We start from the raw sequence: 17,207 nt of genomic DNA on the forward strand, positions 1-17,207 counted from the left end.
CATGTCCATTGTAGGAGATTAACAAAACTGTGTGAGTTGAACTTACTGAAAATCATTGCAGACATAATTGAAATTAAAATAATTTAATACATTTAAAAATTATTTTGTTTTCATAATGTCTATGGTCTACAGTATTTTAAATAGCAGCTTAGTTTTTTTGTCTCTTCTGCAGAAATAAAATCAGAGTGCTTCTAACAGTTTCAAGACTTAATTTATAATGTGGAGTTTTGCTTACAGTCTGATTGTAATGTTAAGAAATTTTATAAAAACTTACAAATACAGTGGAGAAGATAAACCTATTAATTCAGGGAATCTGATGAGTAACTACAGTTGACACTGCCAATTTGGGGGTCAGGTTGCTTTGAGGATAACATAACACTAGAATTGCACAAACATAGGATATACATACATTCTTTTTATAGAATATGTATCGTTATTGTCTTATCTAGTCAGATGTGAGCAATCGCATGAATACGTAAGAGGAAACACATAAGGTGTCATGAAAGAAGAAAGAACATTTATCAGGCAAAAAAAAAGCATTTGTCTTCTCTGGAAAAAAGAGAAATTAACAAAGAAATATAAGGAATATATTAACCCACTTTATTTTCATTCAATGATGGTAGCAAAAATATACAATGGTAGGTGCTGACGGGAAAGCAGGAAGAGTAGAGATGATCTGGGTAGTTGAAAAACTTCAGCTTTTTTTCTCTTTAAGAACCTTTATCGGTAAAAGCCAATGTATGTGAACTCTTATATTATTATCAGATCACCCAGTTTTATGACTGACAATTATATGTAAGGAAAAGTTGAGGCCCATAGAAGTTAAGTTATTCAATGTTTTGGAGCGATGGTAGGAGACTGGGGCTTGGTGCTCATTTCACTTTATCTTGAGATTTTTGTTTAATCTTAGCACTGTTATTAAAAACTATGTCACAATGGACAAATACTATTTCAGTTTCTCACTCTCCTCTTCTGTGAAAGGAGGGATCAAAATAATAATATATGAATTATTCTGTGTTAAAAAATATGTGGGAAATGCTTGGGTGGGGGAGCAAAACGTGCCACCCCAAAATGTCTCTTTGGCATGAGGATAATTTCAAGCTGGTAACAATCAAGGCCCAAAAGACTCAAGAAGAAATTCTGACCTTCTCCTTACTGCCTAAAAGAAGTATAGATCAAGTTATCGCCAGAGGTTGTCTGCAAAGAATATGGGCTAGGTGTGGTGGTGGAAACTCAGCAGGGCCTAGAGATGAGAGTACTTTTATGGTGCAATTGACCTGCATGGCGCAACAAATATTTGTTTACCAAACATTTGCTTTTTCATCTTTCATGTGAATTGCCTTCCTCCCCTTTGAAGTCTCAAACCTCTACCCCCAACATCCTCTTTAGCTGCTGAAAATGTTATTTAAGGTGAGGGTTTCAGCCATTTTGGTGAGTTACTCAGTTCTCCTGGGTCTCTTCCATGTATACATGTTATTAAACTTTGTTTGATTTTCGCCTCTTAATCTGCCTCCTATCAATTTAATTCTTAGACCAGCTGGAAGAACCTAAAAGGGTAGAGGAAAACTTCTAACTCCCTGGCACTTAGATAAAAAAAGTTAAGTTTCTTAGCAATAGTATTTCTCAGAGCCTTTGAGAAATTAATATTCACTATAGTGGTATGTTGCATTTCCCAAACATGTGGACATATAAACATATTTTGTTTTATGCTTTATCCCTTGATGTCTTCTAGAACACCATACCATATAACTGTAGTTAGATCAAGGGATTGTGGGGCAGATCAAGGAAAAAGATACGACCACAAGGTGGCAGTAGCACACAACGAGCTTTAATCGGGCAGCACTTTAATAGGTTTGCATGGAAGGGGAGTCCCTCACAACAGAACTTCCACTTACTCAGAAAGGGAGTAAGGTAAGGGAATTCCCAGAAGACTGAGCTGAGGCGGGGTGGGGGTTATGTAGCTGTTGCTCAGCAGCAAGATAGTTGGTAAATTCAGTATTCTGAGCCATTATGTGGATGCGGAAAGATTTAGTGGGATTAATCTTTCCTAGTATCTATAATCATACCAGGTAGGCATTTCTCTTGAATTCACCAACTGATAATACATCTTTGGTTTCCAGTGATCTCAGTAATTATATAATTTATCTCAAAAGTCTTCTGCTTTAAAAATCAGACTAATCACTGCAACATATTTTCCAGACTTCAAAATTCATACTTGTTAGTCATCTCTATATTGATACAGGCACCTTTAAGCATTTTATTATTGGCTTTGTTGTACTCAAATTTTAAGTTTTTGGTTGTACCTTCTAAAGATTTCATTACCTATAGGGTCTTTGATGATTGTTTTAAGCAGTTTGCCTAAGGATAAGTTTTTCTGGTTGACTGTGTGTATAGTTTGTCTTCACTTCTATTAAAAGTAGAGGGGAAAATGCCAAATTAACTATTTCCAAATTGTAACCAGAAAGATAATCAAGATAAAATTAGCAAAGGCTGAGTTTATAACATGTTATGTAGCTAAATTATCCTGAGACAAATATAACAGAACATTAAAACATTAACTATTTCAGCCAAGGTTCTAGGACTAGAGGTACCACCTACTCTCTCATTCCAAAATGAGATACCAGACTTGTACATGACTTGCAAATGCTTGGCTGAAAACTCATTTTGGAATCCATGGTGCCTCATCCGTTCAAAGATATAAAAGTGTTAAACTGGGAAGTGATGGAAAACTGGAAATTGAATAAAGGATTTCTTTGAAGACGGTTATGATTTGAGTTGTAGAAAGAGGGTTGCAGGTGCTTGCTCTTGCCTTCAAGCCTAGTGAGAGGGGGCTCTTAGATCAGTTGGAGAATCTGATTTGTCCCTTGGAGCTTGGGAGACACATTACACTAATATCAGACCTAAGAAAACTAAAAAGCAAAAGGCTATGGTAAGAGTCCATGTGGCTAAAGAGAGGACTGAAGTTGGGAAATAACCTGCATTCTTACTGTCTACAGTATTGTGTTTCCTGTGGACAGATGTGGGCTGGCATGGGTTGCCTTGTAGTTTGCTCATGAAAGCAACTTGGATGGTCTAGGAAACCTCAACAGAAAGAGACTGAAGGTGTACTGCCAGCTGCCTGGGCGCAGAGGAAGAAAATGCTAGCTACTACCCAGAAGAGACACATTTGCTTGAATCAAGAGAACTGCAGATATAGGAGATATATGCAGTGATGAGGGGAGTGGTGGGAAGTAGACCCTGAAGAAGATCAGAAGTGCCCCACTTTTGAGAGAGTACGCATCAGGATCAGCTCACCCACGGAGCCCTCAGGGCTGCCACTAGGTCCCAGTGGTAGTAGTCAAGTTGGACTTTTCTTCCCCTTCCCTTCCCTTCTGGGCACTGCAGTCCCACCCTGTACTGACACTGGTGGGGTCAGAAACCATGGTGGGCAAGCTGGGAAAGGAAGAAGAGAAGCGCGAGGTAAAACAGAGAAACTAACAACGTCCCCTTACCCACAGCAGCCTTTCCACCTAAGCAAACTTGACCTGACTGGAGGAGTATAAAGCTTTAATTTGAACTTGTTTGGAGTATTACATGGGTCTAAGACATTTTAATTACTGAAATGAGAGGGTTTCAGTGATATGAAATGACAAAGACTTTTAACTATCTGAGAATGATAAGAAAAGTCAGTAGCACATGTCGGAGATTTTCATTTGGCTTTGGGGAAAATTAGGCCCTTTAGAGCAAATTTGTAATTAATATAGTGTGAGGAAAATGGAGTCACTTTATGAGTACCACTTTCTTGTTCAATGTATTGATTAAATGTACATATAGCTCAGTGAGTAGATTTACATACTTTTAGTTGGTATTCTGAAAAGACCTATTATCAAAAATTGCTGTTATTACATTTCACATATTGTGGTCTCCTCCACTTTACATTAATAGTCTACTTGTTAGAATATAATTTTCTGCCTTGTTTGATGACCAGAGAGCCTCTGCCTGCCTTCTCATAACCCCCAGAATAGTGTTCACATGTACCAATTCCCTGTACTCAGTCACATGAATTTTTCTGGTTCTAAATTATTTTCTTAAAATTATGATTACTAATTTTTAATAGGTAAAATCATTCACATGATACAAAATTCAAAAGGACAAATGGATATATGGTGAAAGCTTTTTCCTAGTCTTGTTTCTCCACAACCTTCCCTAGAGGTACCCACTGGTAACAGTTTCTAACGTCACTTTTGGCTTTAGTTCTCTGAGAGGTGTCTGCCTAAAATAAGATTTAGTCTTCATTATAGATGTCACTGATAACCAAATATAACCCATTACAGGCTTAGTTTAGATTGGCAGTCCAAACACGAGAAAAACCAGAAGATGTCAAAAGGACTTCTAGGATAGTAACTATTAGACTGTAATTAGGAAAAAGAGCTGGAAGGGCTGGGCATAAGTACTGACTCACATGTAAGATCCTGGTTATATTGTGGTATGGGACCCATTGTAGGGGTGATGTGAAAGGGGTATTATGGCTCTTATACAAGCCAAAAGGGCTGTGACTTCTTTAGTGAAGTACCACATTAGCCAAATGATTCTGAATCTCAATGGCTACAGCTTGATGAGATTACAGTTAACACGTCATTTATGGGGCTTCCCTGGTGGCGCAGTGGTTAAGAATCCGCCTGCCAATGCAGGGGACACGGGTTCAAGCCCTGGTCCAGGAAGATCCCACATGCCGCAGAGCAACTATGCCCGTGCACCACAACTACTGAGCCTGTGCTCTAGAGCCCGCGAGCCACAACTACTGAGCCTGCGTGCCACAACTAATGAAGCCCGCGCTCCTAGAGCCCGTGCTCCACAAGAGAAGTCACCACAGTGAGAAGCCCACACACCGCAATCAAGAGTAGCCCCTGCTCGCCACAACTAAAGAAAGCCTGTGCGCATCAACAAAGACCCAACACAGACAAAAATAATTAATTTAAAAAAAAAACCAGGTCATTTAGCATATGTGAAAGAGGTAATATTATAAACTTGACTTGATAAAGCATAATGTTTAATGTCATGACCACTACCACTGCCACCATCATCCTCCTCAAGGCAGTTAACATTTACTGAGCATTTGCCATCACCACCATCACCATCACCATCATGACTTAACATTTACTGAGCCCTCACTATGTGCTAGGCACCATATGAAGTGTTGTCAGATAGTCATCATGACCAAGTTTATGAGGTAGATACTGTCATTATACACACTTAATGTGAGGAAACTGAATAATGGAATGGGTTAAGTAATTTACTCAAGTTCACACGGTTATTAAAAGGTGAAACCAAGATTTGAACCCAAGCAGCCTCATACTAACCTGTTACCAGGGGGCATCCATGGAAGAGTAATATACATATCTGAGGACAGCAAGTAAGGACAGCTTCTACAGCCTCATCAGTCAGATTCACACAATATCCCATATGAATCTCCTATTCAAAAATAAAGAAAGTATAATCAAAAGAAAAAATAGGACAATAATAACAGTGTGAAAAAGCTTGGGAAATACTGTACTCTGATAACAAAAAACCCAAATATCTACTTGCAAGAAAAACTCTATAGAAAGGACCAGTGAAAGTCTGTAGTAATTTGGAAGGTATAGCAGCTTTAAGAGTTAAATGTCCAACCACTTTATAAGGCAATTTGGCAGTGTCTATTAAAACTGACAGGGGCTTCCCTGGTGGCGCAGTGGTTGCGCGTCCGCCTGCCGATGCAGGGGAACCGGGTTCGCGCCCCGGTCTGGGAGGATCCCACATGCCGCGGAGCGGCTGGGCCCGTGAGCCATGGCCGCTGGGCCTGCGCGTCCGGAGCCTGTGCTCCGCAACGGGAGAGGCCGCAGCAGAGGGAGGCCCGCATACCACAAAAAAAAATTTTTTAAATAAATAAATAAATAAATAAAACTGACAATAAGAATGCCCCAGAACCCAGCAATTCCAACTGCAGATGTCCACTATATAGAGAGAAACTCTTGTACATGTGTGTAAGGAAACAACTTATAAATATGCCAATTGCAATTTTATCTGTAATAGTAAAGAAGTGGAGACTGGGTAAATAAATGGTGGTTCATTAATATATTGTAATAAGATAAAACAGTTACAATGAAAAATATCTATTTGTATTAATAGACATAAATCTTAAACATAATGTTAGTTCAGACACTTTAGAAAACAGTATGGTAGCATCTTATAAAGCTAAACATGTACTCAACTATATGACCCAGCAATTTCATTCTAGGTATTTACCCCCCTCAAAATGAAACCATATGTCTACACAAAGACTTGTATGCAAATGTCCATAGCAGTATTTATAATAGTCCAAAATTGGAACAACCTGAATGTCCATCAGATGGTGAATGTATGAACGAACTGTGTCATATTCCAGACTACGGAATACTACTCAGCAAAAAAAAGGAATGAAATATTAACACGTGCAACAACATGGGTGAATCTCAAAAACATTATGCCAAGTGAAAGAAGTAAAAGAAAAAGTAAAAAACCAAAAGACAATTTACTGCATGATTCCATTCATATAAAAGTATAGAAAAGGCAAAACTATACTGACAAAATCAGTGGTTGCTTGGGAGAGGGCCACAGCAGGGCACTGACTGCAAAGGGATGGGAGAAAACCTCTTAGGGTGATGGAAATATTCTATACTTAACTGTGGTCATGGTTACAAGGCTGTATAACAATTATCAAAATTCATCACACTGTACACTTAAAATAGGCGAGTGTTATTGTATGTAAATTAAACCTCAATAAAGCTTGAAAAAATTTTAAAACATAATTTTGAATAAAAAAGCAAATTGTAAAACAACACACACACTATGAAATTATTATGTACTATTTAAAAACATATAAAACAATACAATATCTTATTTATGGATATATACACACATACACACACATATGCATAGAGAGAGAGAGATGAAGTATCCAAATATGGAAGGAAAGATACACAGAAGAGTGGTTACCTCTGAAGGAAGAAAGGGGGAATAAATGAGGGGAGGAAGCTTTAGATATAACATATAATAATTTTTTTAAAAAGAACTGGAACAAATGCAGAAAATGTTAAAATTCAAGTGGTCGGTCCACAGGTCTCTGTTATATTACTTTCTATACTTTTTCATATATCTGAAACATCATCTATCTTTTGTTTAATGTTCTAATTCAGAACCCTTTTGCATTGCTGGTGAGAATGTAAAAGGGTACAGTTGCTATGGAAACAGTATGGCAGTTTCTCAAACAATTATACATAGAATTAGCATATGATCTAGCTATTTCACTTCTAGGGATATACCCAAAAGAATCGAAAGCAGGGACCCATGGAGGCTAGAATGTAGTAAGTGCTCAACAAATGTTAGTATTTAAAACAGTAAAAATTATGGCAGTTACTGTCCCTACAGTTAGAATGCAATTTGGAATTTGGAACTTCATATTTTAAAGAAAGGAATTTCTTAATTAAAAGATTTGTAAAAATATATGTGCTATTTTATATACACACATACACATACATACATAAATACAAGCAGGATGCAAATATATAAACATCACCAAAAAAACTCTTTGAGCATTCAATCAAGCAGAAATATTTTGGCAAAAACATGGCACCACCATTCTATTATAATAGTGATTACTAACTTTTATAATTCATTTATAGCCAGCTTACTTCCAAAAAGGATTTGATGTGACTTATTGTTGAAAAGCACAGCTATATTAATTATGAGTAAAAACAAAATAAAACACTGTAAACTGAAAAAGGAAAAAAACAAAATCTTGGGACAAAAGGCTTCTTAATATTTAGAAATAGGTTACAGGTGTCACATCAATCATTGAATACAAAGGCTGAACACTAATTTAAGATCTTTTTAAACAGCTGCACAATGTGGCTTCTGGAGAGGAAGAAACCTTTTCTCTATCCTCTTATGTTTGTCTTTGGAAGCCTTCGAATTAAACTGACAAGTTTAGCAAGAGAAAAGACGAAGTTTATTCACAAGTTCACAAAGAAAGTGGCTCAAAGATATGGCTAGAATTTAGAGTTTATAGACCATCTTAATAGGGGAAGGAGAGCGGGAGAAAGGACACTCAGAAAAACAGGTGACTTTTTAGGGAAGACAAAATGACCTTTAGGAGAATAGATGGGACTTAACGATAATCTTGTGACAATGTTTATTTAATGCAATTTGTCATCTGACTTCCCCATGTATAGGAAGTCTACCTTAAAGGGGGTTTAAGGCAGTTGAATTCTTTTGGAAGGGTCTGCTTTTAGGCAGATGGGGGAGGGTGGGGTTTAAGACAAAGTCCTTTAACCCTTGTTGTTTCTCAGACATCTTCAGATCAAAATAATTTTTATGCCACAGTGGTATAGTCTGGATCCCTTCATGGATTCAGAAAAAGATGATGGCAAGAGAATAAATATAATGTCAAGAAAAATATACTGGCAAGAGAATAAGTAGTCCTGGTAAAAATATCAGTCAGACATGAAAATTCTAAAGAATGTCATTTTACGTTGATTAATTTTCAGTATTTTCATTCATAATAAGACTATCTTTAAATGTATTAGAAGCTAAAATTTCTGGAGAATAAGAACTTTTATTGGAAGTAAAATGGGTTTTATTATAAAGTATACTTTATCTCCTAACTTTAACCAGTTTTTCTTCACTCTGGGAATGAAGAGGAGGAGGAAAAAAAAAAAAAAAAGTCCATGGAAATACCTAATTGAGAATAAGGCACTGGTTGTCTTCTAGGTTTAAAAAAGAATTTCTGAGGATAATATGAATTCAGGTAATCATCATCTTTACAGATATTTTAAAATTACCTCTAATTTCTTGGCACAAGGTCCACTAACAAGCGCAACCACACCACTGTCAGATACCTGAGCAAAGGAAAAAAGGAACATAGCACGTAAATGGAGATGATGGAAGCAAACTTTTATAAAAATTATTAATTATTTAGATATAGTTTTATTTCCTCCCGTTTGGCAAACGTGTCTTAGCCACACATACCTTCCACCCTTACTGAAAATAATTGAGGGGGGTGTGCCAAATTATACTATAATTATTTAACTACCAAAGCATGAAGCAACAATTTTAGTGGACTTCCCTGGTGGCACGGTGATTAAGAATCCGCCTGCCAATGCAGGGTACACGGGTTCGAGCCCTGGTCCAGGAAGATCCCACATGTTGTGGAGCAACTAAGCCCGTGCACCACAACTACTGAGCCTGCGCTTTGGAGCCCGTGAGCCACAACTACTGAAGCCCACACACCACAACTAGTGAAGCCTGCACACCTTAGAGCCCATGCTCCACAACAAGAGAAGCCACCGTAATGAGAAGCCCGTGCACTGCAACGAAGAGTAGCCCCCACTCTCCGCAACTAGAGAAAGCCCACTCGCAGCAACGAAGACCCAACATAGCCAAAAATAAATAAATAAATACATAAATAAACAAATAAATAAAAAAAAAATTTAGCGACAACAAAAAGAATTAATTATGTTCTGATGAGTTATGGAAATACTCTGGGCAAATATGTACAATCTTTACATTTCAAGTCTGTATTTCATTTACCTGAGTAGCTGAAAAATCAACACACTGCAAAAATGGGCAGTTTTCTCCTAATGCCTGCAAGGACACATCAGTAATACCTAAGCAGCCACCTAAATCAATGATCTTTAGCAGCCGGCAATTGAGTGCAAGAGCAAGGACTCCTTCATCAGTGAGATTGCAGCATCTTTTCAAAGAAGCTTCGTGCAGGTAAGAACAAGATGAAGCCACAGCTTTTATTCCTGAGGGAAAACATAATTCTGTATCAATGAGCTATATATGTTTATATATGAGAAATGTGACTGATTTTCATTTCAGCCATCACCAGTACTGATACATCCAATTGCATGTTAGCCTTTTTCAAAGTAGTGCATGTGGGGATATACTTTATTTCCAGTGATGTTGTCATTATTTAAAACTCTTTTGGAATGTTTCAAGAATTCTCTACATAATCTGTAGTATATTCTTCAGAATATCTGCAATTAATGACAAGACTTTTTTGTTTATGATTAGACTTGTTTTTAGGAAATAGCCAAAAGTCATTCAGAACTAAAATAGGTAATTAAATAGTAGATGATTCTCCTTTATGTTAAAAGTTAATTTTCTTGTGGACTCTGAAAAGAAATCAAAAGTTAAATGGCCCAAATGTCTTAAGTAATAGTTTTCATGCTTATCCTTAGGAATCATACCTGTATCTCTGTGTTCTCTCTTCGCTCTTTGATTCTGCCCTTTGCTACCACCACGCTCCTTCTTTGTTAGCCTGGACCAATCTTACAATTTATCAAGGGTCAAGAAAACAGAAGCCCTTAAATCCAATTCAACTGATGTAAAAGCACTTTGGTGACAGGTACGTGATAATGTGCCACATAAATAGAAACGTACGTCAGGAATCCTGGGCCCTTCAGTCATGGACAAACATTATAGCACTGTTAAAAGACACTTTCATGGGCAAAATACACAAAAGGGAAGATGGTAAATTCGTGTGTAGGTCATTTTTATTGTTTTCCATATCTTAAGAAAGAACTCTTATTTTCATTAGTGTCCAGCACGAAAGTTCTTTTTAGTGAATCAATATTTGTGTAAACATTTTAAAACTTATGCTTCTTTGCAGTATTATGAATATCCTAACTTGCTAACCAAGCTGATTGTAAAATAGAGCCAACTATCCACAAGATTTTTCAGAAACCTAGGTAGCCAAATAACTCTTTCTTTCTTATACTGAAGAAAAAGATAAAAATCCTCTATTGAAAAAAAATGGTAAAAATCCATTAATTCATGTAACAGTCACATTGAAAAATGCAGTTTGTCTGGCTATAAAAAACTGTAACTGGACAAGGCCGGTACCAAGTTCGGCTGCTTGCTGCTCGAAAGGCCGATACTCCAGAGACAAGTGTTGGTGGAAAAGGAAAAGTTTGCTGTATTCAGGAGGCCAGCAACCTGGGAAGCTGGTGGACTACTGTCCTAAGACCATCTCCAAGTTGCCGGTTGGGAGACAAAGGTTTTATAGGCAGTGTGAGGGAGGGAGCTGCAGGGTACATGAGCAGTTTGTACACAATTTTCAGATTGGTTGGCATCAGGTGAAGTTTCAAGCAACACCAATCTTCTGGTTTCAAGCAGTCTGGGGTCTACATGCTGATGGTCAGCAGTTTTCATCTCGTGGGGGTATGCTTCCTGTAAAAACAACTTAGGAGTGTGTGTTAGACCTTTATATCTTTCAGGGAACTGGGAGCTTGGTGATTTTGCTATGTGACTGGCTTATAGTATAAATTGTTGCCATCTTTCGGGCCCATGTCCTTGAAGTTGGTATCTAGAATTAAGCAAGCAGGATTAGTTCTTTCCTAGTCAATCAGTCATTGTCTAAAATAGTTTTATGGCCGCAGAATTGGAAAATATATGATTAGTTTTGTGCTGTTCAAAATGGGGCAGCTTATGCTCTGGCTACAAAACTATGCATTGAACAGGCTGATAGGAGAGTGCCTAGTAAATTTAATCTGATGATGATTTAACTTTCTGTTGTAATATTACAAGAAAGCCTTAACAAAGTATGAACTGGTCATTTCTTGTTTCACTATACTAGGCAAAATATATAAAATATAGAGGTATCTATCCATGCTTCTTTTAAATATGTTTAAGCTTCAAGGTAGTGACTTAGTGTATTTCCCAACTTTCAGCACTGATTATAAGCAAGAATTCTAATTTGGATTCTTTAGCTTAGTTTGAATATTTTATTGATAAATATAGCTCTTATTTCTTTGACATCTTTATGCTCTCTGCTAACATATTTTCCCCATCTCTGCCCCCAAATTATGCCAGATGGTGAATAGTACTCAACCAATTCATTGTGTTAATAAACATACCTTTTGAAGTTATGGAAATTCTGTTTTCTTTTGAGGAATTTAAAATTAATTTCTTCAATTTTCTGCAGTTACATAGGTGCAGGAGAGCAGTATCTGAAATATCACAGCTTCGTAGATCTAGAGTTTGCACTTCAGGATGTAAAATCTATAATAAATACATGATTTTGAGAAATTAATATTTCCTATAAATATACATGTTTATTCCATATTCAGTGTTTTGATGGTCATAACAGACAAACAGCAAGTGGAAAATACAGCAAAGAATACGGAAACATATCTGTGTGAAGACAGATACATAGAGCAGGGAAAAAACCAACCTACTTCCAACTGGAGGTGCAGCTTCTAGTGTCCCCAAAGTCTTACTGGGACACAGAGCACTGTTGAGACAGCTGGTACAGAGTAAGGACCCATTAGACTTGCAAGCAGAACCAAGGTGGTGGGGGGAGCTTATCCTCTTCCAGTGGTTCCTATTATTAGAGATTCTAACTACGTGTCTCTTTGCTCAGCAAGTACGAGTCTTTAAGCACTTATATACCAAATGCTTATCTAGAATATTTACCTCCTTCATTTTTATTTTTGGGAGCTAGTACGAACAAACCCAGTATTACTGAATGTTTACTTGAGGGCAACAAATAGCAGATCAATTTCAAAGCATTCTGAGCTCTTTTCTGGGGGTATTTTCCTTCTCTTTTGCTTTATTTTTATGAAAATAGAAATGGCTTATACTTTTCTGAACATGAAAGTAAGGTACTGTTATTGTAAGACATTCAGACAGCACAGAAAAATTATAGAAATGATACAAATAACTATTTCTATTTATTGAGCACTTACCAGGAAGGGTACTAAGTGTGTTATATAAAATATGTCATTTAATATTCTCTCTCTCTCTCACATACACATACACATACACACACACATACACACACACACACACCACCCTAAGAGATTGGTCATTGCTATTTTATAAATGAGAAAATTGAGGCACCCAGAGCTTAAGTAGCAACACAAAGTACACAGCTAAAAAAGGAGCAGAGCTAGGATTGGAAGCCAGGTCTTCCTAATTCCAAAGGCCATGCGTTTAACTAGTTATGGCTAAAATTACCCATAATATCAACACCCAGTGACAAACATATAGTTTTGATGTTTTCTGAGTTTTTAAAAAAACATTTGAAGAAAAATGGGATCAGATCACATATATTTATAAATGGGCACTTTTTATAAAAATAATTAATTGTGGTTGCATACTGTTTCATTTTATGCATGCACCATAACTTATTAAATGCATCCTACATTGGCAAACACTTAAGTTGAACATTCAGACTGATTTTAAGGGGCAGTATAGTACAGTGTATAAGAGCATGTACTCTGGAGGCAGGCCGCCTGAGTTCCAACCCTGTGATTGTGATCAAGCTCTGCTTTCTTTTTGTGCCTCACTATCCTCATTAAGATGAGGACAATATTTGTGAGAAATAAAGGTGCCTTGCTTATAATATATGCTATATATAACTGTTAGCTATTTTATTATTACGAAAATGTTATGGTGAGCATTCTCGTGTGCTTTTAAAATTATTATTTTCTTGAGATTAACACCAGTAAATGGTAATTATGTGAGGTGATGGAGATGTTAACTAACCTACCGTGGTAACCATTTCATAATATATAAGTGTATCAAGTCATCACGTGTGTTGTACACCTTAAACTTACACAAGGTTATATGTCACGTATCTCAATAAAGCTGGAAAAAAATAACAGAAGTGAAATTTTTGAGTCAATGGTAAGCAAATTTTTAGGACTTTTGATAGAATGCCAAACTGTCCTCCTAAAAGGTTTTTTAAAATCAATTTACACTCCCACAGCAGGGGATAAAAGTGATTGCCCCCCACACTATTGCCAGCACCAGGTATTACTATTTTTGAAGTCTCTGCCAAACTGAAAGACAAACTGTGACTTTGATTACTAATAAGGTTAAATATCCTTTTATGTATTATTGGTGATTTATATTTTTTCCTTGGAGTATTTCCTGATTCTTCTGTTCTATTATTTGTTTGTTTTGATTTTTCTTAGTGGTTTGCAGGCATGATTTAAAAAATAGAATTTCATACATATTGCAAATATTTTTCCTAGTTTGTTACTTTATTTTCTTTTCTTGCCATAAAGAAGTTTATATTTTTATATATTTAAATCTATCAATCTTTTTCTTCTTGTTTTCTAACTTGGTGTCATGTTTAAAAAGGCCTTCTCCACCCAGAGACTATAAAAAGATTCAGGAGGGCTTCCCTGGTGGCGCAGTGGTTGAGAATCCGCCTGCTGATGCAGGGGACACAGGTTCGTGCCCTGGTCTGGGAAGATCCCACATGCCGTGGAGTGGCTGGGCCCGTGAGCCATGGCCACTGAACCTGTGCGTCCGGAGCCTGTGCTCCGCAACGGGAGAGACCACAACAGTGAGAGGGCCTGCGTACCACAAAAAAAAAAAAAAAAAAAAGATTCAGGAAATTTTTCAAAAAGAGCCATCCCCAGATGTGTGCAACTTTTAAAAAAATGTTAGATCTGTTCTTTTAAATAATTTCGTAAGCAGGACTTTCATAAGGATGGGGATTAGATGGAAACACCAAGGGAAATAATGCTTCTGATTTTTCTATCTCATTTACCCCCTTAGCCCTTTTTTATTCAGGTAAAATTAGGTTTAAATGAATGTTCAGGACTGTCATAAAACAAAAATTTAAGTCACTGAAATACAGGTTAAAGGGATGTGGGGAAGTGAAGAAAACCACGTTTTCTGCAGCGTCAATGTTTCATCTGTGAGCCACACATCCATTATATACATCCACAGAACCATCAACAATAAGAACTGGATTCTACCTCCAAAGAGCAAAGCAGACTACAACACTAAAATGTCTATGTTCAAATGCAAGCTAACAGGAAGAAAATAAAGCATTAAAGGCACATCAAGTTAATGTAGAGGAAACACTATGGCACACTGAAGCACAATTCCAATGTGAAGTCACCACTGCAGACATATGGGGAGTGCTACCATCAGAGCTTGCTTCCTTTTGATCACAGGCTTTGGGCAGAATATGTAGTAAAGTCAGCAATAAGTAGTTCCAGTCTCTGTAGGCAGTGAGTGATGATAGCTGCAAACCCATTTTACAGTTAAGACAACTGTGGTTCAATGTCAGAAAGAGTAGCAAGGCTAGAATTTTAATTCAGGTTGGAGGCCTTTACTATACTTATTCCCTTACAGAATAGTTAATTTTAGCTTAGTTAGTGAAGGGGAGTGAGTATAAATTAGCTGGAGTGAGGTACCCAAGAAGAATGAGAAGAATTTAGAAGAGTGATTTTTGACTGCTAACCATGAATGGACAAAGTCAATAGGCTACGATCAGTTTTTAAATGGAATAAGACATACTAGAATAAAATAGAAAATATCCAAGTGTACTGTACAGAGTACTGTTACACATAGGTGTGGCTTGTGCGCTAGCATCACAATGTAACATATATATTTCTTATTGTGGGTCTTTTTTTTTGCCATTTGTTTATTCACCCTGCATTTTAATTTTCTTCCAGCTTTATTAAAGTATACTCAATCAAAAAGTTTAAACTTCTTGAAAATATGGAGTTCATGGATGCTGGTACCATGAAGACAAGAGAAACACCTGAAAGAATAGTGGGAGAAGATTTTTTAGAAACTATTACACATGGACATTCTGGTTATCTGGAGAAAAAAAGAACCCCAACACTTTATTGTATTTTAAAATTATTACTAATCCTACTATAAACCACTGTTCCAAAAATCTGAAACCATAGCTAAACAGTAAAATATAATAGCCTGCTTTACGGGCTATACATGCTCTTTGCATATGCTCTTACCTCACTTATATTCGAATCTGTTATCTGCCCCTGCACGCTCATTATTTTGATCAGTCTGTCTTTTATGTTGGGTGGCAAAGGCTTAATGTCTGTGATGTATCTAGAAATATTCTTCATGAAGCACCAAAGGCATCTGAAATACAAATACAATGTAGTAAATTACACTGTACAGGTGCTGATTCCTAATATTAGTTTTTTTTAAATAGATCGTTATTGGAGAATAATCGCTTCACAATACTGTGTTAGTTTCTGCTGTACACCAAAGTGAATCAGCCATATGCATATGTATGTCCCCATATCCCCTCCCTCTTGAGCCTCCCTCCCACCCTCCCTATCCCACCCCTCTAGGTGGTCACAAAGCACCGAGCTGATCGCCCTGTGCTATGCGGCTGCTTCCCACTAGCTAACTGCTTCACATTTGGTAGTGTATATATGTCGATGCTACTCTCATTTCGTCCCAGCTTCCCCCTCCCATCCTGTGTCCTCAAGTCCACTCTCTATGTCTGCATCTTTATTCCTGCCCTGCAACTAGGTTCATCAGTACCTTTTTTTTTTTTTTAGATTCCATATATATGTGTCAGCATATGGTATCTGTTTTTCTCTTTCTGACTTACTTCACTCTGTATGACAGACTCTAGGTCCATCCACCTCACTACAAATAACTCAATTTTGTTTCTTTTAATGATGGAGTAATATTCCATTGTGTATATGTGCCACATCTTCTTTATCCATTCATCTGTCGATGGACATTTAGGTTGGTTCCATGTCCTGGCTATTGTAATAGTGCTGCAGTGAACACTGTGGTACATGTCTCTTTTTGAATTATAGTTTTCTCAGGGTATATGCCCAGTAGTGGGATTGCTGGGTCATATGGTAGTTCTATTTTTAGTTTTTAAAGGAACTTCCAAATGCTATTTGTTAGCGCTTAGTCTTTTCATAAACAGGGTGTACATTTTATATGAATATTTACAACTGAAGCTTGGTAAGATGCAAAAGCCTAGTCTGTACTCAGTTATGGGCAAGTTTCTTTTCCTCTACAACTTTTTCTCAGCATACCTCATTTACTAAAATGCATTCTGATGACAAGATATTTTTCTTAAGTCAGTCTCTCCAATTCCTAAGACACAGTTTCCACCAAGTTTTTAGTCACATATTTCTAAGTAAACATTAAACTAGGGCCTACGAATTGACAAATTTTATTTGTTAATCCAATAATCTTGCTTTCACTATTTTTCTTAAAAATTATGCAGGTATTAGAATCACTCAAGAAAGAACTGTAACCACCAAGATTCCACAAATAGTACAAATCACAGAGATAATAAACTTAGTGCCAGTATTGCATATGCACAGTTATCAAAGCAGGCAACAACCGAGACCTACATGACCAACATACCTCATATGTGGCCTGAGATTCCAACTATCCGA

At 37.0% G+C, this 17,207-nt stretch overlaps 1 protein-coding gene across 1 annotated transcript in view; it reads right to left on the bottom strand.

The window, feature by feature from the left end:
- The window catches only part of AMN1 (antagonist of mitotic exit network 1 homolog), a 60,297-nt gene that overhangs the window by 7,405 nt on the left and 35,685 nt on the right, over nt 1–17,207 (bottom strand). The window contains exons 2-6 of the mRNA XM_024129288.3: nt 15,783–15,915; nt 11,916–12,060; nt 9,583–9,800; nt 8,835–8,891; nt 5,340–5,451 (exon numbers count right to left, since the gene is read on the bottom strand). Of these exons, the coding sequence (XP_023985056.1) occupies nt 5,340–5,451; nt 8,835–8,891; nt 9,583–9,800; nt 11,916–12,060; nt 15,783–15,915 (665 nt within the window). The remainder of the gene's footprint in view (nt 1–5,339; nt 5,452–8,834; nt 8,892–9,582; nt 9,801–11,915; nt 12,061–15,782; nt 15,916–17,207) is intronic.

The sequence above is a fragment of the Physeter macrocephalus genome, chromosome 6 (genome assembly GCF_002837175.3).
Source record: "Physeter macrocephalus isolate SW-GA chromosome 6, ASM283717v5, whole genome shotgun sequence".
Lineage (NCBI taxonomy): Eukaryota > Metazoa > Chordata > Mammalia > Artiodactyla > Physeteridae > Physeter > Physeter macrocephalus.